Source organism: Sus scrofa, chromosome 4 (genome assembly GCF_000003025.6).
Source record: "Sus scrofa isolate TJ Tabasco breed Duroc chromosome 4, Sscrofa11.1, whole genome shotgun sequence".
Lineage (NCBI taxonomy): Eukaryota > Metazoa > Chordata > Mammalia > Artiodactyla > Suidae > Sus > Sus scrofa.
Window position 1 is genome coordinate 27,908,807 of NC_010446.5, and position 24,607 is coordinate 27,933,413.

At 39.3% G+C, this 24,607-nt stretch overlaps 1 protein-coding gene across 1 annotated transcript in view; it reads left to right on the forward strand.

Annotated features, from left to right (window-relative positions):
* Nucleotides 1-24,607, forward strand: part of SYBU (syntabulin) — a 76,126-nt gene that overhangs the window by 9,543 nt on the left and 41,976 nt on the right. Inside the window, 2 exon segments of the mRNA XM_021089009.1 lie at nucleotides 16,334-16,531; nucleotides 18,469-18,528. Coding sequence (XP_020944668.1) covers nucleotides 16,334-16,531; nucleotides 18,469-18,528 — 258 coding nt within the window.

The following is a 24,607-nucleotide window of genomic DNA, read 5'->3' on the forward strand; positions in this document are numbered from 1 at the left end:
AGACAGTTCAAAGCTCTGATGGCGTGATGCTGAGATGCTGGGTGTAGCTCAGGGGCTTGGCAACATCATTCTTGCTGCCTGAGGTGCATGTTGCTAATGGATCGATGCAAAACAAATGCTGAATGCTATTTTCCATAGCTGCCTTTTTCATAAAAGCGAAAATTCTTTTTGGATTTATATCTATTAGCGAAAATACTCATGTAGGTCTTTCCAGAAAGTGAAGTTTTATAAAGCAGACTTTCTAAATGTGAGGGATGCCCTTTATTACCTGACGGGAGTACTCGGAGGAAGAAGATTAGAGGACATGGCTAGAGCTCTTAGATAAAGCAAGAGTAGGCAGAAAAAGGATAGCAAGGCACCTGAGAACAACCAGTAGAGGGGAAGGGGAAAACCAGGAATGACAGTGTCTTGAATCCCGAAGGAAGGGAGCTCTCCCAGAAGAGAGCAGCTGACAGATTCACATGTTGGTCACAGCAGATTAAGTAAGGTGTGCACTTAAAAGTGCTTAAGGGAGTTCCCGTCGTGGCGCAGTGGTTAACGAATCCGACTAGGAACCACGAGGTTGCGGGTTCGATCCCTGCCCTTGCTCAGTGGGTTAACATCCGCGTTGCGTGAGCTGTGGTGTAGGTCACAGACACGGCTCGGATCCCGAGTTGCTGCTGTGGCTCTTGTGTAGGCCAGCGGCTACAGCTCCGATTTGACCCCTACCCTGGGAACCTCCATATGCCATGGGAGCGGCCCAAGAAATGGCAAAAAGACAAAAAAAAAAAAAAAAAAAAAAAAAAAAAAAAAAAAAAAAAAAAAAAAAAAAAGCTAACAGAGATGGAAGAGAAAATAGAAAAAAAAAAAAAAAAAAAAAAAAAAAAAAAAAAAAAAAAAGCTTAACAGAAAAGAGAAAATAGAATAAAAACAAGGGTTGCATTTATAATAAAGATAGGGTGTTTATCAAATCACGGGCATTTTGATAAGGTTTGTAGGCTAATGGGAAATAGGCAAGAAAAGAGAGCTTGAAAATAGTAGAGAAGTAATAACTTGATGTCATAATAGCAAGATGAGGGTAGATCAAGAAAGAAATGTATAGGAAGAAAAGAAAGGCTGGGTATGAATGTAGGTATACTTATAGGTCAGAATAGGTAGCTGAAGGAAATATTTCAAAGTCTTCTTCTTTATGCTTCCTCTATTGGTCCATGTGACCTAGTTTGACATTTTCTTTTTTTTTTTTTAATTTTTTTTATTACTCAAATGATTTTATCACATCTGTAGTTGTATAATGATCATAACAATCTGATTTCACAGGATTTCCATCCCACAGCCCAAGCAGATCCCCCCACCCCCCAAACTGTCTCCTCCGGAGACCACAAGTTTTTCAGTGTCTGTGAGTCAGCATTTGTTCTGCAAAGAAGTTCCGTCTGTCCTTTTTTCAGATTCCACCTGTCAGTGAAAGCATTTGATGTTGATGTCTCATTGTATGGCTGACTTCACTTAGCATGATAGTTTCTAGGTCAATCCATGTTGCAAAAAATGCTGGTATTTCGTTCTTTTAAATGGCTGAGTAATATTCCATTATGTATATGTACCACATCTTCTGGATCCACTCCTCTGTCCATGGACATTTAGGTTGTTTCCATGTCTTGGCTATTGTAAATAGTGCTGCAATGAACATTGGAGTATATGTGTCTTTGCGAGTCGTGGTTTTCTCTGGATAGATGCCTAGGAGTGGGATTGCTGGATCCAATGGTAGTTCTATGTTTAGTTTTCTGAGGAATCTCCATACTGTCTTCCACAGTGGTTGCACCAATTTACAATCCCACCAACAGTGTACTAGGGTTCCTTTTTCTCCACACCCTCTCCAGCACTTATTGTTTGTAGACTTTTGGATGATGGCCATTCTGGCTGGTGTAAGGTGGTACCTCATAGTGGTTTTGATTTGCATTTCTCTAATAATGAGTGACGCTGAACATCTTTTCATGTGTTTCTCGGCCATCTGTATGTCTTCTTTGGAGACTTGTCTGTTTAGATCTTCTGCCCATTTTAGGATAGGGTTGTTTGTTTTTTTGGTATGGAGCTGCAGAAGTTGTTTATAAATTTTGGAGATTAATCCCTTGTCAGTCGATTCATTTGCAAAGATTTTCTCCCATTCTGTGGGTTGTCTTTTTGTGTTGTTTAGGGTTTCCTTTGCTGTGCAGAAACTTTGAAGTTTGAGTAGGTCCCATTTGTTTATTTTTCTTTTCATTGTCAATACTCTGATAGGTGGATCTGAGAAGATGTTGCTGTCGTCTATGTCAGAGAGTGTCCTAGTTTGACATTTTCATATGTAGTTACCTGACTCCCCAGTAGACTGTAAGCTCCCTGAAGGCAGGAACAGTGTAGTTCCCTGCACACTACCTGACACACACAGCAGTTGCTTAGTAAGAATTTGTTGGAATTTGGTAGAAGGTGTAATTAGGAGAACAGGACAAGTGAAAATATTTTATTCCTTTATTGTATTGAGAGCAGGAACTTAGTTGCTGGAGAGGTATACTGATTAGAACAGTACTCAGTACTCATTCAACAAGTTTATTAAAGGAAGGAAACATTCCGGTGGGGGGGATCCAGCATCTCTCAATGTCAAAAAGAGTCATCTGTGTAATAGAACCATGCCCCCAGTGCTGTGGTAGTTTGAAGACAGCTCTCTTGCTAAGAAATCAGAAAGTACTCCACTCAAGAGTTAGTACTTGAAAGCCTGGAGAAACACAGGAGCCCAGGTTATTTCTTATTTATGTATTATTTTGTGTATATGTTAAATATAAGGGGTGTGTGTGTAAAGTGTGTGGGTATGTGAAGAGCGGGTGTGGCACACATGTGTATGAGTGTGTGAGATGTGCACGTACTTTGTGTGTCTGGTGGCGGCAGAGGTGGAAGGCTTGGGAATTGGCAAAGCTTTCTGGAAGAAGTGACATCTGAGCTCTCTGTTTATTAAAACTCCACAATCAGGCTTACCTCCTTCTTTTCCACTGAAGTGACACCTGCCAAGTTCTCAGTGTTCTCGCCACCACCAAACCTAATGGTGGATTCTTTGTCTTCGCCTGTTCATCCCCCTGAATTCCCATCTCAGTCAGTGGCACTCACTCGATAACAGCAGCCCAGCTGAGAGTCAAGAAGGAATTCAGCACAAAGTCACATACCCACGTTCCCCAGGACTCCAGCCAGACCCTAGCCACCACGCCACCCTTCCACCCAGGTGGATTTTATTCTGAGAAAGTCCGTCTCCTCCGATGATCCAGGGGAGACGCCTGCACTCAGGTCCATGAGACTGTGGCGTGTGCCCATATTGGAGGCAGCTTTGCTGGTGTCTAGGCACAGTACGTGCCCCAGATCTCCACTGCCATTGGGCTTGGATGGTGGCATCTCCTGCTTTGAGACGCACTCCAGCCCCTCATCTGCCAGAGTGGAGGCCCTGCCCGGCTGCTCTGAGCACAGCTGGATAGTCCAGGTGCCCCCCCCCCCTTCACTGCCCACGATGAGGCTCCTCTGACTCTGGGAGCCCAGGCGTGTCAAGCCAACTGCATGCTTTTTTGGGGGGAACCCAAACCAAATTTCCCAGTGCTCAACCCAGGGGGCTTGTCCAGCACTCACCTTCCTCCACTCAGTGTGGATTTTCCCAGGGCGCCTCCTCTTTCCTGGCTGGCTCCATCTTTATTCTCTCCTTGTCAGCTTGGGTGCCCCTGAAAATAGGCCTCCTCTTAGATGCTCACCCAATCCTCAGAATTCTTGAGCCCCTTGGATCCTGTGGACCTAAACTGCCCTTCTGTTTATTCTGAGGTGTCTGTGAGGATTATGTCTTCTTTAATGCTCATCATGGTTTGTTTTACATTCAAAACTAATAACCATGTACAAACATGTATGTCAGAGTGGATATAATCTCATTCATAGGATTTATTTTGTTTGGCTTTTCACCCAAGTAAGATCATGCTATATTGACCTATGACCCTTTCTCTTTATTTAAGTAAATATTTATTGAACATCGATTGTGGGCAAGGTGCTATCCTGTACCATAGAGCTGAACTAGGGTGATAAACAACACTGACAGAACTCCTGCCCTCCAGGAATATGAATTCTAGGCAATCCCTCTGCCTGTCGCCGCTCATCAGTGCCCCCATTCATTGTCATGACAGCTCCTTCTCCATGATGTGGAAGGGCTTCCCTTCTTCAGCCTTTCTTCTGTGGATGGACACTTTATCTGTGACACTAACTTGCAAATCTCTGAATTTCATTTTATGAATGTCACTGGAATTACCTTGTTCCTGAGCATGTTTCTTTTACTCTCTTTTTTGGGTACCTTTTAAAAAAGGAGGTAAATACCATGATCTGTATATATTCTCTTTTATTTCCAAATAGAAAAAAATCGAAAGGCAGCAATTACACAAAATGTGTAATAAGCATTGTTTTTCCTTAATGTTCTTTAACATTTCTCCATGTTTATGCCTTACTCCATCTTAACTATCACTAGCTTCAAATTCTCAGTGTGAGAAAAGATAGAAGAGAAGGGAGACATCACTACCAGAGAGCTCACTGTAATTCAGGGGTCCTGAGCATGGTTTGGCATTTCCTTGTTGTAAGGTTTGCAAGAGGTCAAGAAATTAGCTCGCGGTGTCTGTTTCTGTGTGTCTCTCTTCTTTCCTTCCTACCTTCCAGCTCCTCTCTGCTCCCCTCTGCTGTCTTCTCCTGACAAAGAACCTTAAAAATACATTAAAAAAAAAAACAAGTCTTTATAAAGGCGTGGCTTAGAAAATGTAAATAAACTCGTGTTTCTAAGGAGAGGGAAAATGAGTAGTATTAGTAACATCCTTGTTTTGGAAAGATCATAACCCTTTCAAGGAAAGAGCAAGAGAAATAGAGAAATAAAAGCTTGCTGAGACAGAAGAAGTCTCCACCCCCTGGCTGGGCTCACCTGTCCCCAGACTGTGACTGAGGCGCCCTGGTTCGCAGTGTCAGCATCACCTACCCTGTCACCACACTCCTCCATAAATGTGTCGTTACGCTATGTTAACTCTTTGAACCATGATGTTTTCCCCTCCACGTTCCTCCTGACGGCGCACACCAGTCAGACGACTCGATGCTGGTGGAAAACCCAGTCATGGCCCTTGTTTCAGAGAAGGTCCTGTGAGGAAGTGGACATGCCTCACCTCACTTTACTTCTCGTCCTCTGCTGCATAGGCTGCGCCAGAATGACTTTTATGGGAGCACTCGAGGCCCCAAAATAGCTCAGAAATCCTGGGAATGTTTATATGGGAAGTGATTATTTTGTCTCCAAGAAACCAGGGAAAGTTCATTAAATAATTTCTCTGTTCTCCGCTTGTTTTTTGTAGACGTAGAGTGTGCGTCTTAGTGGAGGTGCTTTGTTCGAGTCACTTTAACAAGCTCCCTTCCATCAGTGCACATGTAGGCTCACACACACGTCCTTCAGACAAAATACGCTCCCTTTGACTCTTACCACCTTGCAACTGCCATCCTATTTATTTCTCTGTTCCTCCTCATAAGCAGAACTTCTCCAAAATCCTTTTTTTTTTTTTTTTTTTTTTTTTTTTGTCTTTTTAGGGCCGCACCCGCTGCATATGGAAGTTCCCAGGCTAGGAGTTGAATTGAAGCCACAGCTGCTGGCCTACACCTCAGCCACAGCAATGTGGAATCCTTAACTCACTAATTGAGGCCGGGGATCAAACCCGCATCCTCATGGATACTAGTCAGGTTCATTACTGCGGAGCCATGATGGGAACTCCTCCTAAATCCTGTAATTTGATCTTGTGAAGCACATGAGTGACCATGTTGGCAAATCTGACCTTCTCTTGTCTGCTCTCATTTTCCTTGACTTCCCAGCAATACTCATCACAGGTAAACAAGCCCCTCTCTTAGGAAAGATTTTCCTCTTTGGCTCCTGTGTCCTACCCTCTGAGAACCTTTGTTGGCTCTGCTCCATTCCTCTCATCCTCTCTGGGTCACAGTGCCTCAGCCCACTTCCCTTCCTGCCCCGCCAAGGACTCAAATCTTTTTAAGATGGGTTAAGTGTTTAGACCATGCTTGGTACTTAGTAGGCACTCAATAAATGTTAGCAAGACACAATATCACTAATACAGTCTGTTCTCTGTAGACAAGATTGTTGTCATCTCCTGCTTAATGCACACGATGGCTTCCATTGCACTTAAGTAAGATAAATGTAGGATTCCTGCCTATAATCCTGCACATGCTTAAATGTCTACCTTCCTTCAACCTCATCATCAGTCCTTCTCTGCCCTTAGCTTTCCTAGCATCTTCTCAGTGTCCTCAGTGCATCAAACTCCTTGTGGTTCCCTCTTCCTGGACTTCTCTTCTCTGCCTTTTAAATCATGATCAGTTCCTTTCTCCCTCCCTCCCTCTCTCTCTTTGGATCTCAGTTCAAATTACTTCTTCATTTATTAGACATGACAACCTGTCTAATAAATGAAACACCTTCCCACCTCCAACCCAGCTAGTCTCTATAATATCACTCAATTTATTTCATTAACAGTACATCACAATCAAAACTTTTTCTCTTTATACATTTTTACTTGTTTATTAGCTGTCTTTCTCTACCACTAGAATGTGAACTCCTTGAGGACAAGGATCTTAGAGTGCTGGTCATCATTACATTCCTAAAATCTGGAAGATTATCTGGCACACAATAGGAAATCAGTAATTATTTGTGGAAAGGATGGATGGATGGATGCGTGAATGAAGTTCTTATGATTCAACACTGGCAATTGTGTAGTGTCACATTGTATAATACTGAAGAAAAATTAGTGTGGAGCTTTGTAGACCTGTGAATTCTCACTCTAAAAAGATGCTAAGTATAGGTGAAGGGATAGAAGTTCAAATTTTGCTACTGAAAACCTAGAATGCAAAATTATCTAAATAACAAGCATTAAACGGTTATTGCATTGAAACAAAAACTGGAAATAACTACAGTTCCTTGCCTCAAATTCTGTGGTCTGTTTATGATGGGATGGCTTCTTTCTAACAGCTTCCGGTGTCTGTTTTTAATTTGAGAACTCCCAGAATTTCTACTGTTTCCTTTTGGAACAAACATAGGTAGAAGAATTTAGAAAACAGTTAGCTTGTGGTGGTGAGAAAAACAAGGACTTTGGAGTCAGACAAACCTGAGTTTGAATCTTGAGTGAATTATTTAATACCTGTGTAACTGTAGATTTCTTAATTTCTCTGAGCCTCAGTTTTCCCAACTATTAAAATATTAAAATTATATGATAAAAATCAGTATTCTTGCCACATGATAGCAACTTCATAAATGTTACCTTTCTTACCTTACCTACATCCTTTCAGTGCATTTGAATGGTTTGTGATAAGAATTTCAGAATGCCTACTCACCAAGAGTTTAAGCTATATCATTTTACCTGTGTCCATCAGACTATCTTCATAAATGTCAGCATCTGGGAGTTCCTATTGAGCTCAGCATATTAAGAACCCAGCATAGTCTCCATGGGGATGCAAATTTGATCCCTGGCCTCGCTTAGTGGGTTAAGGATCTGGTATTGCCACAAGCTGAAGCATAGGTCACACATGCAGCTCGAACCCACTGTTACTGTGGCTGTGGCTTAGGCCAGTAGCTACAGCTCTGATTTGACCCCTAGCCTGGGAACTTCCATATGCCACAGGTGTGTCCATAAAAAGAAAAAAAAAATAGTATCTGGAGCAGTAAGAGTAATAACACCTATAACAGTGTCTGGCACATAGCAGACACACAATATTTGTTGAATGGATGAGTAAGTAACCTGTAAATGTTTTTGCCATTCATGAGAATCAACTAGCTTTCTATATAGTGTAAAAAAATGTTTCCTTAAAATAGAAATGGTTTTTTCCCCCAAATTATGCAACTGAACATTGAACAACATCAAACCATAACTGAATGTTTCAAGACATTATGGCACAAAACCACATTTTCCTCCGCCTGATGTTATTTTTAAGTATATCTTCTGGAATTGTTTAGTTCAGCATTTTGGAAAGCAAATGAGCTCTGAGATCTAAGTTCACAATTAACCAGAAGTTTTAGAGTTGTTCTTTGGACTTTGAAGAAATATTTTATTTGTAATCTTTTTTTTTTTTTTAGGGCCACCCCCCATGGCACATTGAGGTTCCCAGGCTAGGGGTCAAATCAGAGCTGAAGCTGCTGGCCTACCCCACAGCCACAGCTACCTCAGATCCGAACCGGGTCTGCGACCTACACCACAGCTCATGGCAACTCAGGATCCTTAACCCACTGAGCAAGGCCAGTGATCAAACTTGCGTCCTCATGGATGCTAGTCAGATTCATTTCCGCTGAGCCATTATGGGAACTCCTTATTTGTAATCTTTAGAATCCAGTATTCTATTCTTATATATAATTGACACAAGAAAGTTGAAGTAGGGACTTGTCATCAAAATTGCCACCAAATGTGTTTGATAGCACTGGTTTTTAGGCACTTTGGAGAAATGGCAAACAATTATATAACACATACACACTTTGGACAACCTTAATATTTTAAAATGTGTGGATTTAAAAATAATATATATTGACTTTGCAAAAATGTTCATTGGTTTCAAAATTTCATCAGAAAAGCATTGCAAAGTAATATGGAAATGATAGATTTCCTAAAAATTAAGAAAATGATAACAATACAGGTAGCATCTAAATAACACTGCATTTTAAAATGAATTCTAGATGGATTTAATTTAAATGAACTGAAATCAAAAATCCAGAAGAAAGTATAGGTAATTTTTAATTGATCTTGGAGTAAAAAAGCACATTCTAAGCATTAAAACACTGAGAGAATTCAGAAAAGAAAATGTAGAGAGATCTGACAACTAGAAATAGAAAAATTCGAATGTCAAAAACATTATAAACCAAAAGCAAACAACAAACTTGGTGAAATATGCCAGAGTGCTATGCTTTTCATATATAAGAATTGCTTATTTCTTACAGATCAATAAGAATTCCTTATTATTCCTTTTCCATAATTGAAAATTTGTCAAAGGACATGAACAATACATAAGACAAATAAAAGAGGCCAGCAAGCATATGAAAGACATTAAGCCTCACTAATAATTAAATACATGCAAGCTGAAACATCAGGAATACATCTTTCATTATTAACTTGGCAAAAATGCAAACAAACTAGTATTCATTACTGGCAGGAATTTAAAAAGTGGAATACTCTTACAATAATAATGGGAATATAAATTGTCTCAAACTTTTTGGAAGACTTAGTAATTCCACTTTTAGAAGATACATGCTATGAGATAATAAAAAATTTGACCAGAAATATATCTGTAAAATGTATTATTAAAGCAATTTCCATAGTAGTGAGGAAATTGGAAACAACCTAAAATACCCTACAAGAAGGAATTGATTTTTTAGAAACACTATATTCCTGTCTATTTCAAAGAGTTACTCATTTGAAATAATGTTTTTGAGAAATTAAATATTTTGAACCTTTTAAAAACATACTCAAAAGCAGAGAGAATATCACAATGAACCTCAATATGCTTTGTCCATTTTATCCATCTTAAGTAATAGTAAGATGCTGTCATATTTGCTACATCTATCCCTTTTTTCTCTTCTCTTGTAATTTGCTAAAGCATTTTAAAGCATATATCCAAGCATCATGTTATTTCATGTCCTGCCTACATGTCTCAGCATGCATTTCTTTAAAAAGTGAACATTTTCTTACATAAACACAATGCCATTTTCATTACTAATGCATTTAACATTATTCCTTGGTATAACAGAGAACACTGAAATAGCCCCAGTTGTCTCAAAAGTATCTGTTTGCTTCCTCATGGTGTCATTTAACCCAGAGGCCAACAAACTTTTTCTGAAAAGGACCAGATAGTAAATATTTTCAGCTTTGCTGGCCAGATGATCTCTGTTGTAATTATTCACCTCTGCCATTGTGCTTGAAAGCCACAGCAGACACTATGTAAAGGATTGGGCTGTGTTCCAGTAACATTTGATTTACAAAAGCAGGCAGCAAACAGGATTTGGCCTGCAGGCTGCATTTGCCAACCCCTGATTTAACCCATTACTGTTCTTCATATACTTTATAAGGTGGACTTTGGCTTCAAAGCTTGATTCGATTCAGGGGCAATTTTTTGAGGCAAGCATACTGCATGGGGATGTGTGCTTCACCTCACATCCCTTCAGAAGGTACATGATGTCTCTTGCCCCATTGTTGGTGTTGCCAAGAATACTCAGTGGGAACAAATGGGTAAGTCCTGATCCCTCCACTGTAGACTCTGCCAGTCTTTTGTCTAATGGTTTCATCCATTATGTTTGTTGCCTAAATCATTTACTTCATTAGAAATAATTGCAAAATACAGTTGACCCTCGAACAATGTCAGTTTGAACTGCATGGATCTACTTATACTCAGATTTTTTAAATAATGTAAATACTACAGTACCACACAATCCAAGGTTTGCTGAATCCTTGAATGTAGAACTGCATCTATGGCAGGCCAATTGCCAAGTTACACACAGGTTTTTGACTGCATGGGGGTTGGCATCCCTAAACCACATGTTGTTCAAGGGTCAACTCTAGTAACTTTCTATTATTCCATCTACTTTCATTAACTAGAATGTTTCTATAAGAAAGAACTCTCCAGTAACAATGAGTGATGTAAGTTATCCTGAAATACAGTTTATACAGTATCAGCCTTTATAACTAGAATATATGTCAATTCTTTCTTTCCCTTTAATTGCCAAATTTAATATAAAGAATTCATCAGAGTTCCTGTCATGGCGCAGCAGAAACAAATCTGACTAGGAACCATGAGGTTGCGGGTTTGATCCCTGGCCTCTCTCAGTAGGTTAAGGATCTGGCGTTTCTGTGAGCTGTGGTGTAGGTGGCAGACGTGGCTCAGATCTGGCGTTGCTGTGTCTGTGGCTTGGCCGGCAGCTGTAGCTCCGATTTGAGCCCTAGCCTGGGAACCTCCGTATGCCGTGGGTGCGGCCCTAAAAAGACCAAAAAAAAAAAAAAAAAATCGTTCTAGAATCACTTCCAGTGATTTCTACTGAGTCGGATTTGGTGTGGGGGTGGGGGTTGAAAGAGCCTTTGTTTTGTTTTGTTTTGTATGACCGTAAGCTCAAAGATTTTAAAAAATATAGCCAATGATTATAGCCGGTCTTTCGCATTGATTGTTCTTTATGATGCTCAAATTATTCCACCTTTTGGCCAGTAGAGCCCTTTTGTGTTGGTTCCTGTAATACCTTAATAGCTTCTTTCCAGCCTAACAAGTTCCAGGGAGAAATGTGCAATGACAGAGTAAAGAAACTATCTACAATGTATATTGAAATTTTAACAAAACAAAGAGTGAGCAAGCAAGTAAATCATATGCATTGAAAAATTAATAAGAGGAGTTCCCACTCTAGCACAGTGAATAAAGAATCTGAGTGCAGCAACTCAGGTTACTGCAGCGGCACGGATTCGATCCCTAGCCAAGAACTTTCGTATGCCAGGGGTGTGACAATAAAAGTTTAAAAAAAAAAAAAAAAAGGAATATGCCAAATAGTTAAATTTTTTCTGGGTAGTATAATTATAGAAAATATTATCCCTTTATTTTCTTTACCTCTTTTTACTTTTCTGAACTCTAGGTCTTCTGCAGTAGAGATGATTACCTTTATAAAAATCTTGGAGATTTGTTAGAATTTTAACAACTCAACAGATTTTCTTTAACTTAGCAAGTTTTTTTAGTGCATTTAAAATAAGACACAAATTATTTTAAAAGAACTTATATACACTTTTTCAGATTTATAACTAGAATAATTATACAATTATTAACTATAGCCCATATTCTCAAAGAGCTTGTAATATAAGAGAGAAGAAAAAAAGATTAAAAATTCATTTTTTAACAACTTCCTGGACACAAAATTATATCAGATACCTGTTTTTCTCATCTGTCTTTACAGGTCTTAAATTTTTCTTTTCCTTAAAACCAATTTGGAAACTAGTTAGTGATATTTTTCTTAACAGCACTTTAGGTGGGCTACAAGTTCTAGAGGTTCATGGTTCTGTAAGTGTTCTCTTATCCTTAACCCTGTGTGTTGACATATTCAAAGCAAATAAACAAGAACAAAACAACAAAAGAGCTTATTCCTCAATATAAATTAAAGAGGGGCATGTAAATGCGTCTCCTTTACTGCAGACGGTGATCATTTAGATGTGGCCTTGGGGAGGGTCGCTTTTATCTAAGATCCATCAGGAGCCATCCTGGATCCATATGAGTGGGGTTTAAATTGTTGACCCTGGAGTTCCCGTCGTGGCGCAGTGGTTAACGAATCCGACTAGGAACCATGAGGTTGCGGGTTCGGTCCCTGCCCTTGCTTAGTGAGTTAAGGATCTGGCATTGCCATGAGCTGTGGTGTAGGTTGCAGATGCGGCTCGGATCCCGCGTTGCTGTGGCTCTGGTGTAGGCCGGTGGCTACAGCTCCGATTAGACCCCTAGCCTGGGAACCTCCATATGCTGCAGGAGCAGCCCAAAGAAATAGCAAAAAGACAAAAATAAAATAAAATTAAATAAATAAATAAATAAATAAATTGTTGACCCTGGAAGGAAGTCATCTTATATGGATCCATCCCAAATATATCACACTGTATAAAACATGGAAAATGGTCCTCCTGTGTTTATATTTTTTATTGAAGTTATACTTACCAGAAATAATAAAGATATGTAAAAACTCAACTATGTAAGAGCTGGTGTGGTTGTGTGTTTAAGTGTGTTTTAAAAGAAAGACTCCTTTCCCTCCAGTAGAACTGACCATCTCTAACACCCTCTTCCTTGGAGGAAAGTCTTGGAGCAAATCTTCCCATGTGGCTAAAACCAGGCTGAAATGTTCTTACTTTTCTCAGTCATTCTGTAAACTTGAAACAGGTCACACTTTTTTGGGTAAATCACTCAGGACTTTTGTCATTTCCTGCCCAGGTAGTTTTTTCATGGTGTCTTATTAAAAATTTTTGTCATTGATAATTTCTTTATACTCACATAACTGACAAAAGCTATCATTATAAATCTTGTGCTTATAAATCTATAGATTCTACAGGACACATTCAGCAGTCAAAGGAGCAGCAGGAAGCAGAAGGCACACTCAAAAGCGTTTACCTGAAGCAGGTTTAATAAATAAATCTCTTTAATATGTGCTGGACCCTCTTGCAGTTTGGCACACAGTAAGTGAGAGTAGACGTGAACAACCAAAGAACATCAACATGGCTTTCCTATTCTTAGAGTCTCCCAGTAAATGCGAACTAAGAATATTTTGCGTAGAATTTTGGAAAGTAGTTTTATCCTCATCTAGGCTGGAGGTTTGCTTCCAGCTATGGTCATGATGTTAAAAAGGAGGGGGAAGAGGAAGAGGAGGGGAAGGGAGGGGGAGGAGAAAGGGAGCCATAAACAGGACTTGTTGAAAAAATAGCACTTCTTCAATGTTGCACAGAGGAAGATACCTCAGGTGCCACAGGTGACCAGATGGCCGGCTGGTACGGACATTCTGTTGCCTTTGCTCAGGTCTTACTTTGCTAAGGTGTGCTCTCCATAGGAGGAAGTTTAACATCCCTGCCCTTTCCAAAACTAGATTCCTTTCTTAGCGTTGGTCCCATTAGACAAAACGAGCAAGTGTCTGATATCTCACAGATTTCCTTGGGTATGGATTTGCCTTAACAAGCTTGCCAGTTTACAGGAACTAGGCGCTGGAAGTGATATTTACCAATGCCTTTTACTTACCCCATCAGCAATGGGAGCTGGGTACAGTGCCTGCGGCTGGTTCAATGCCAAGACTTGATATGTATTTGTTTAATGAAAGGCCATGTCTCATTTTCCTATGGTTTCTCCCTCAATATGAAGTGCAATACTAGACAGTAAAGAGATGGTAGGTGAATGCTAGTTTACTAGATGGTGATTCAAATGCTGTATCTAAAGTTAAAGATTTACTTACGTATTCATCTTCTCAATCCCTGGTCCTGCTACAAATATTGATGACAGGAGAGGCCTATGTTCCAGGTGGGCCTAAATAATTTCAGCGCTCAATTTTTAATCAGATCCTACTACTTAATCCTTGAAATTGCTAGTACCGAAAACATGACATATACACATCCCTTCTTATTTAACTCTGGCAAAATGATAATAGAACCAAACAAAACTCATTTGTTTTCTATTTATTTAAATTACAATTTTGACAGTGTTTCTCAATACAGTGTTTGGTTTTTCCCTTTGAGTCTGAGGCTTCTCAAGAAAAATTACTTTTTAGGGTAGAGAATCTGAAGCGTGGATTTTTAGTTTAGGCCATCTCTCAAAAGAGTAATTTATGGAACTGACTCATAGGGAAATACTTTTAAAGACAATAGGTGATTTTTGATGTTTGGACCTCATTCATTTGGGTTTATCTGCTTTGGGATTGGAGTCAGGAACCAGGCTCACCTGAGGCCATGTGCAAACCTGTTGAGTTTTGTAAAAGTGCTGGAATCTGTCTGAGTAATTATCAGCTTTGCACTTTAAGAAGGGAGCTCAGATTTCTTTGGATCGAAGCATGGGACATGGAAATGTAAGAGAAAGCCAGGGACAAAAGTGAAATAGTTGAGCAGTAGCAGCCAAGAGGATTCCCATCACTCTGTGATTCAGGGCCAAAGTTCCTTCACTTCAGGAAGAACATAAAACATATAAAAAAGCAGTAAAGACAGTAGGTATGAGCCATGCACTGAAAACCATTTACTTCCAGAAAGGGGCCATTGAGGTCCTATATAGACTAATATGTCCAAAAGTCAAAAAGGATACAAGAGAAATAAATAATTTTACTAGTGCCAAGTTCACTTTGTTCCAGGAACTGGGATATTTCATAAAAAAATTAAAATAAAGGCCAAAAATGAAGCAATGGCAATTATTTTCTAGATGGATTCTAGTCATATTAATTCAGGCAGCCAGTATATTTTATTCAGACCTGGTTCTGTTTCTGTCTTCATTTAAACTATGGAGTTTTAAGATAGCCTTTGATGACAAATTATTTTAGTTCCTTTAATATTTATAAAAATGTAATAGTCCTAAAAATTATTATTACTAAAAGTCTGTATTCATTTTTTGCCTATTTAGTTACTAAAATAACTTAGTTACTAAAATAACTCTGACATCAAAATATTTACATATAATAAAGAATTATTTAGTAGTGAAAATTTACCACTAATTGCTTAGTTTGAGTAGAGATACTTTCCAGTAATATTGATTGGCTTTCAATTCCCATACAAAGTATAAGTAAATTCACCAACCATTATAAATATTGAGTAGATATGGAAAGCGCAGGAGTCAGCAAAACAACTTGCTTGTTTGCTTAATAAGCATCTACAAAGTCAATTTATATCATGCATGTTAACTTTTAGTAATGACCATGGTAATAATACATAACTTGGAAGTTAAGGGAACACTTCTAATTTGAATATCATTTTCATTTTGCCTATTTACCCCAGACAGTAAGATATCTGATTGATGTATTCTTCCTTGAGAGCATTTGATAATAAAATAGGATCACTTCCTTCTGTTTCCTTGAACTGTTAAAGCCATATCTCTGCTCTAGCAAATTCTGTTAACTGATGATGGGCCCAGTGATCAAAAACTGGGTGTGGTCAATAATATTTAACTTTTTCCTAATGCAGGCAACCCAGAAAAATTCATATTACTGATTCTGAATTGCTCTGGTCAACTAACCCCATCAAAAAAATCTATGAATATGGAGTTCCTGTTGTGGTTCAGCAGTAATGAACATGACTAGTATCCATGAGGATGTGGGTTTGATCCCTGGCCTCACTCAGTGGGTTAGGGATCCAGCATTGCTGTGAGCTGTGGTGTAGGTCACAGAAGCGGCTTAGATCTGGTGTTGCTATGGCTGTGGTGTCGGCTAGCAGCTACAGCTCTGATTCGACCCCTAGCCTGGGAACCTCTATATGCTGCAAGTGCAGCCCTAAAAAGAAAAAAAAAAAAAATCTGTGGATAATTATGACCCAAAGGTATACTACCTCAAGTGTTAAAACAGACACACTTTTAGGTTTTGACAACAGGAATGTTACAGAAATATTTGTTATCCACAAGTCTTGTAAAATTTACAGTATGTTTTATGTTAGTTGATATTTTCTTTGTTAATATGATTGGCCAGAATATGGAAAATAAAAGGCAAGTCATCCACAGGATTTAACCTGGGGCCTCAGAAGCAGTGTACGTGTGTGAGTGTGCGTGGGCATGGCTTGCTGCCTGGCTTCCCTTTGCCATCATTGATTTCCTCCTCCTCATCAAACACTCATTGATTCTTGTCTTGCAGATGACACAGGCTGTCCTAGTAGTCAGTCAGTTTCTCCTGTGAAGACGCCCTCGGATGCTGGAAACAGCCCTATTGGCTTTTGCCCTGGAAGTGATGAAGACTTTACCAGAAAGAAATGCACAGCTGGAATGGTTGGTGAGGGCATCATCCAGTCAGCTCGATATAAGAAGGAACCAAAGTCAGGCCTTGTAAAGCCAGGTGAGTATTCTCACTACTCCTCTTGTTCTTACCAGAGCAATATGACCAGAGTGATTTCGAATGAAATTTGAAATGAAATACCTGGATATCAAGATAGGGAACACTGATGCTGTACCTAGTACCCAGAAACATATTTTTCTTTTTCAATAAAGGAGGTGAGGTAGAGAGTAGAATATGTGCTGTACTAGTTGGTAATAATTGAAAATGTATAGTGACATATCCATTTTAAAGACATTTTTAAAAGGAGGTGATTTAAAGAAGTGTAAACTGAATGTTCTAACAGGGATTTAAACTATATAATTAAGTCTGGCATTAAATTACACTAACAAATTTCTTAGTCCCATCTGAAAAACACACAAATTGTGAAAAGAACAGGTTGTCTTGATGCAAATCTGGAGGGCTGTATATATATGCTAACCTAGTTATTTTATTTGTGTTTCAAGATTTAAATATGAATGTGATGTTTTATATATGTGTGTGTGTGTATATATGTATATATATACACATATACATAGAATGTTCAATAATTACAAAATAGCAAAAGCTATGAGATGAAATGGAGATCATTATTACAGTGCGTGAGATGCCATAAACATCAGAAAAGGTCAATTTTCAGAATTTGCAATATATAAGTATTTAGCTTTAGTGAAACTAAAATAATAACTTGAAAGTAAAAGGATCAGAGTATTGGCATTGAGAGACGACACCTATGTTGCACTATTTTCTTCAGTATCACCAGTTATATTACAGATTTATAAGCCCGAAAAGGCGGCTTAATGGCTTGCATGAGTCCCATTCCTTACATTTGTCCTCTGAATTTTGCTTGGTGATGATTTTTTTATGCAAGAGCTATAGACAGTTTTATTTCAGTGGAGCCAAGGCTTGGTCCTATGTCTACTTCCAGTGGAAGGCCCTGTGCTCTCTTCCATCTCTCTCTGTTTTTATTCTTCCTGAATAATTGATGTGATCAGCATACCTTAATGGACAGTCTCTTTGGTTGGCTAAAAATAAGATGAAGAATAATCCATTCTTTTTAACAAAAGAAATCCCCTACTTCCTCATGATTCCTGATAAATGTTAATCATGATGAATTTGTTTAGAGTCCTTTGCTTTGGAATAACTTTTATGTTATTCCAAAAAAACAGAAAGAGAATGATACACATTGGGACAGACAGCATATAAAAGAGAAAGATGGATATTGTAGAAACATGTACCCTCAATACTTAAGGCAGAGATGAGTTAAAGAATGTCATGTAATTATAGCCAAGAAATAAACCATTACTTTGTGTACTTAAGAAACAGGACTGCCTTGTTCCCTCTCCCAGCTTAGTTGTCCTTTTGTTAAGATTAGAATATAATTCACATATCCTAAAATATACCCTTTTAAAAGTATACAATTCAGTGGATTTTAATACATTCAAAAGATTGTGCAAACATCACTATTATCCAATTTCAGGATATTTTTCTCACCCCCCCAAAAGAAACCCCATACCCATCAATAGTCACTGTCCACTTTTCCTTTCTCTCAGCCCCTGGCAACCACTAAGCTGGCCTCTGTCTGATTTACCTATTCTGGACATCTCTTATAATGGAGTCATACAATATGTAGCCTTTTGTGCCCTGCTTCTTTCACTTAGCATAATGTTTTCAAGGTTGATCAATGTAGCATGTATTACTACTTCATCCTTTTATGGCTCAATAATATTCCACTGTATGGATATACCACATTAAAATAGACTTTTTTTAGGGGGGAGCAAATTTGGGTTTACAGAAAAGTTGAGCAGACAGAACAGAGTTCTCATATACTCCCTCGCTACCTCCAGCCTCTCCTATTATTCTTTTAACCTGGAAGTAGTGACCAAGAGAACCTGCTCCTCTGCAATACATGATGTAAGTTTAAGAACAGAAGCCCTGTCATCCTCTTTTTGTATTCCTAGCACACAGGGACCGGTGTGTGTCGAGGGCACAATCAACATTTGTTGACCTCAACAGCAAAGGTAGGCCATGAGATTGAGACTGTAAAATACTCCCATAAAGAATGTCAGCTTCATGGATTGCAAAGAAAAGTAGATTTTTATGGTGAAGGGGTTGTAGGATTTGAATGCAACCTGAAATTATTTCGTTTTTGTTATTCGCTACCACCACCATCCTCATGCAGTCTCATGTCCCAAAACATTTTATGGTGGTGACAGTACAAAGAAATAGTGAAGCAAGAGACAAGTGTGGTACAGCAAGAACAAACTAAGTTTAAATGGCAGTTAAGATTATCCTTGCTCTTCCTTGTTTCAGTAATCATAATAAAAATAATCATATCTTAACATTTAAAACTCTATGTGTATGTACAGAATTCACACTGAGAAGTCTTTGTTCCTGCAGAAGGTACTTGCTTGCTAAAGATCGGCTACTTTTTTTGCTGAGAATGTTTTAAGCCTTATGCCTTCATGAAGAAAATGCAAAAAAAAAAAAGTGGGTCGGGGGGAGAAAGAGGGAGGGAGAAAGGAAAAGGGGGGGGGAGGAAAGAAAACAAGAACATTTGTTCTTCATGCTGTTTTGGTAATAAATTTTTTGAGAATCATGAAGGCCATGGACCCATACTCCAGAAAAATATTCACAAAATATCACACACTATGTCTGAGGTTTCAAGGGTCTCCTTCATTAGGGTTTATGATTCCTAGCTTAATGACTCTTGCCCAGAGGCTGAGCCTGAAATACTGCTTTTGTCAACTGCCTCTGATTTAATTGTTCATAGGCAAACCTATCACTTGAGCAGTGCTTACTTACCTAGAGGTCTTTTGATTTATTTACATTTTATCAAGGTCAAAGTGGTCCCTAAAGTTTATTTCTTAGTTGCCTAAAATTCCTAATGTCACCTCTGGAAACATTGCTGGAGCTTTTGAGTGGGCCCCTCTTTGTATTTAGAAAAGCCTCTTTGTATTTAGAACATTCTGCTCCATGACCTATAGTTCTCTGAACCTTCAGCAGAATAAAACTGTCAGTCTCATAAATAGGAAGAGAGGAAATCCTGGAAAAGAGGCCCCTGGGTGACTCCCAAATTTATAAAATGCAGAGACATGATTGTTAAACCACAAGGTACTACTCTCAGATTAAGATGTTCTACCTGCTCTGTAGCCTCAAGTGACCATCTCCCGTCAGCCTAAACTCATCTTCCGCTCTTGATGGGCGCTCTACTTTTTTAAAATAAATCGAGTCATTAGAACCAATACCAGTTTATTAAAATAGCAGGCAATTAGTGTCTCTTATACAGATGCTCGGGGGCCCTTTAACATTAACCTGAGTCCATTTAATTTTAGGTCTGTTGTTCTAGATTCTGGAAACTGCTATTTGCCTCAGAAAGGAGTTATTGAAACGCCCCTTTGGTCATTCAGAGAGCTAATAATATTTACTGAGTGTCTAAGGCAGAAGGAGAAGGGAACTACATCACAGGATGCCAGGTAGGGCTTGGAAAGGTGGGCTGAGCACGCCTGTGCCTTCCCGCCAGGTGCTATGGCACGCTCAGCACAGAGGCTCTGCCTTCCTCCAGGCTGGAACTACTTGGAGGCAGGGCAGGGGGCCTTCTGTCGTTTTGGCTTCTTTCTACCACTTCATGCCCTTTCAGATTTAATTAAAACTTGCCACCAAAGAGCAAAGAAAACTTCCCTGCAGTCCAGTTGGATAATGGCTTTGCCTTTTTCATGTTTTCCTTTTATCTACAAGTCAATTCAGCTAACAGCCCAGACAATCTCCAGAGCCTAATACAAAGTCTGTCACAAGGTAGGTGTTCAGTAAATCCCTCAGTGAGAATAGAGGGTACAAGGAAGGATGTTTAGTGTGTGAGAAGCCCAGGAAAGAAGCAAAGAAGACATCCCTGCTCTTGGGGACCTTGTCAGAAAACTGTATGATAAATCTCGTCTATAGTTCAGATTAAAAGGAAGGGAGTGAAGGCATTCTGATTGGGAACATTTCGAGGGGCCCTTCTCCCAGACGCTTTTCCTATATTTAGTTCCTTGTCCATTTTCCTGATGAGATTTTCTGCACCTAGAAAGGAAAGGCCTAATTGGATTTCTGTGCCAGGACGTTAAATGATGTTCCCGGGCCTCCTTTAATGCTTGATTTTTCTACTTGGGGAGCATTTTAACCCAAAAAAGAAGACTCAGTGTCATTGTCCTACAAATGCAAGTACTAAATCCTTCCTACACAAGGCTGTGGGAGGGCTGGGGAAATAATTATACAATTTAAACAAGTAATTAGGAAGTGTGAAAAGGAAAAACTACTGATTAAGGAGGTGGATCAAGAGCAAATGGTCAGGGTCACTATAACTGAAAAAAAATCCACGTTTAGGAGCAGAAATGCTGAAATCTGCATTTGAAAGATGTCACCTCTGCCATCAGCATTCAAACTGAATTAGTATTCCCTCTTCTCCAGACACCACCCAAGCTATTGAAATTGGAGAGTTGGCCAAATGAACTGTAATAACCTCACAACAATAACAGAGGATGGGTTACTTGCAAAAGACAATTTCCCACATTCAGAGGCATTTGCTAGAAACCTCAGAAGGCACCAGCTGGGTTAGTGATTAATCAACACTGGTTCCTTTAATAGGTAGAGGTTCTTTCACACTCAGCCAATGGCTTGCAGATGTTCCTGTGCTTATCACAAGCATTGTCCCTTTCACTTCAAAGTTAGTTTTATGAAACAAGAGAGCAGAGGTGCGGGGCATACATTCTTACAATAATGAGCTACAAAGAGGAGGGTCAAGAGCATAGATTTATACAGCTTCTCCCCAGGTGACCCAGCTTGTCATTTCTTGGAGGAAAATGTGAGGGCGGGGCAGGTGGTAGGGAAAGGACGGGGTTGGGGGGACACCTTCTAACCACCAGACTCAGGGCTCCAGTATAATACGTCCACATCTTCATTCCACCTCTTTGTGCACTCCTCAGCTGCTTGTTATCTTTGGGGAACTTGGTGTTCAGCATCTGTAAAATGGGTTACTGTGAAGACTAAATAGACTAAAGAGTGTAAAATGGCCTGTGTTGGACCTGACACAAAGTAATACCTCAGCAAATGTTAATAATGGCCATTCGTTGCTCTTAAAATAGATATTAGAAATTCCTTACACTTTTTCTATAGGAAAACCCTTACAACTGTCACACAGAACTTATGTTTATTTAAAACAAAATTCTCACGTGTCACCTTCTCCCAGTTCACAGAAAATGAAAGGCGTGCTTGCTGTAGGCAGGCACTGAAAAGGGCATGAATTGACAGCTGTTGGCTTGACAGTGAGGAAAGAGATGGAAAAATATGAAAAAGCAGGCAAAAGACCACTAAAAAGAATAGTGGCCTTTTGAGTGTTTTAGGCTTTAAATGTTTAAATGTTTAATGCAATAATTAATGTTCTAGAAACAGACTGAGTCATTGTGATGGTGGAGTTGGCAGAAAATGATGATGTGTATGAGGACTGGAAAATGTCTTAAGCATTTTAGAGATATTTTCATAGAGTGGAAAAATTGAAATTTTAGTGCTAAAAGAGATTTTGGTTATATGGAAACTTTCTGCAGTCTTTGGCAAAGCAATACTTTTGTAATAGCTTACAGTTTTAATCAAAGTTCTTTCAGCAGCAAAGCCCAGTTTCAGATAAAGGCTTTTATGTATTTCAGATACTGAAAGCCTTATGAAGATAATCTGGAAGAGTATATCAGATGTAATTTGGGCTTGCACAACTCTGAAATTTGGTTAAAAATTGTTTTATCTAATATTTATTGACCCCTGACTGTCCCAAGCAAGATTCCAAGCACTTTACTCATTTAATCCTAGTATTAGTGTGAGAAAGGGATAGCTGGAGAGTGTTATCCCCTATTTTACAGATGAGGAAACTGTGGCATAGGGTTACCCAAGGTCGCACTCTTTGTAAATATATTTTAAACAGGGCAATCTTGCTCCTAACTCTTAACTGTGGCACTCATAAGATCTGACTTCAAAGGAGTATTTTTAATTGTAATAGCTCCCTTAGGAGTGTGAAAATTGAGAAAGATGTGTTGATCTGAGACAGGGAATTTTTTCTTTTTTTCTTTTTTTTTTTTTTTTGCTTTTTAGGGCCACAACCACGGCATATGGAAGTTCCCAGGCTAGGGGTTGAATTGGAGCTGTAGCCGCCAGCCACAGCCACAGCAACACAGGATCCAAGCTGCATCTGCAACTTACACCACAACTCATGGCAACACCAGATCCTTAACCCACTGAGCAAGCGAACCTTCACCCGTATGGATGCTAGTCAGATTCGCTAACTGCTGAGCCCATGACAGGAACTCCTTTTTTTTTTTTTTTTTTGACGGATTTTTTTTTACTATGTAGAGCCCTATAGATTAGAGAATATAGTCTCTATAAATTATGCTGGCTGTTGCTGATAAAATCAGTGAACCTCAATGTAACTTCAGTGAAATACACAAAGTTGAACGCATGAGGCTATTGGGAGGCAAATCAGTAAAAAAAACCATGAGGATGTGAACATCAAAGGAATGTTAAGGTCTTCAATGCTTTCCACTTAATCATGGACTAGTCCATTCTCTACTCCTCACAATGTTTTATAAGCTGCCCTGAATGTCATTAGCACTTTCATAAACAAAGACCATTAGACTTTGTCAACTTAAACAAGAGCTTTTGCACTGATGCAGAAATGGATCTCTGAAACATGGATCTCTGAAATTTTCTTTCACTTTGGGAGAAAGAATGTTCTCCCAGGATATAGCAGAGAATGTTTTATGGTGAACTGTTGCACTGTCTATCCCTTCTCCCCAGCAGAGACCAGACCAGTGGGAAAAAAGCTCAAATGTGATGAGAGACTTGAGTGTTTATCTTTATGGTAGGGTTACATATTTACTCTCATGCCTTTCTCCTGCCTAAGCTTTTGACGATGCACCCAATCAATGTCATGGTGCCAAATGGTCTGCTAATGGTTTTCCCCTAAGAGTGAGTGAATTATACTCCTCTTCTTCCCAAAGGTGACTGTGTCCAAATCCCAGCTCTACTAGGATATTTTGCATGTACAGTGTTCTAGCTACTGATTTGGGGGCCTGCCAGATGCTTACTAAGTGCTCTAATGTGTTGAGAATGAAGCATTATAGCTTCTCATACATAGCAGCTGCTCCGCAGACCACACACCCACCATTGAACATATTTATCAACTATGAGCATGAGAGAAATAAACCTGGAAACTTCTTTTATACCAAAACCTATAAACCAAGTTATAAATTATGTAGATATATGCTTAAGGTTAGGCTTTTTTGTTGTTTTTTGAGAAGGCTTTCTGAAGAGACTGCATGCACAGAAATGGACTTGATTAAGGAGATGCAGCAAGTATAGCAGTAGCAGCAGCTTGGAGCTCTTCCTGCATCCTGAAGGGGCCCAAGGAATGTCAAGATACCCAGAACCCAGAGGGAGAGAATTTCTAGGCTGCCTATGAAGGGACCATGCACTTTGGTAGCAGAACAAAGCACCTGACAAGAATGGAGGCAGAGGGCTAAGTACCCTGACTTCTCTGTCTTCTTTGTCAGGATAATTTGTTGTGTGACGTTTTGGTGGACTATAGGCTTATTGACAAAACTTATGTGTTGAATAAAAATTACTTAAGTTCATTTGGGTAATTTTAGGAGTTACCATCTTCTACTCCCTGAGCCGTGTCTGAGATCAGCCAAGGAAGGTACTGATAGACAGTCTATGATTACTGCTGTGTGCTTTAAGAAGCTGGCTGCAGTAGGCTTCCATTCCAAGATACATGGGCTAGAATGTTTGTGGCATTGCAGGAAGGTGATCCTTACATATGAATCTAAGGGGCAGCCACCCTCACTTCACCACACATGTTTCTGCTAAACCTCTGTTTGAATCCCAACTGTACATCGATTGACCGACTTTCATTCATTCACTCAACAAATATTTATTAAGCATTTGCTCTCTGCTGACACCATTGCTCCAGGCATGCGAGACAGGGAGTGGAAAAAAACAGACACGATGCCTATTCTCTCCAAGCCTCTGTTTACCATGGGGAGATGGCTGATACCCAAGCAGACAAGATGTGTTCAGATA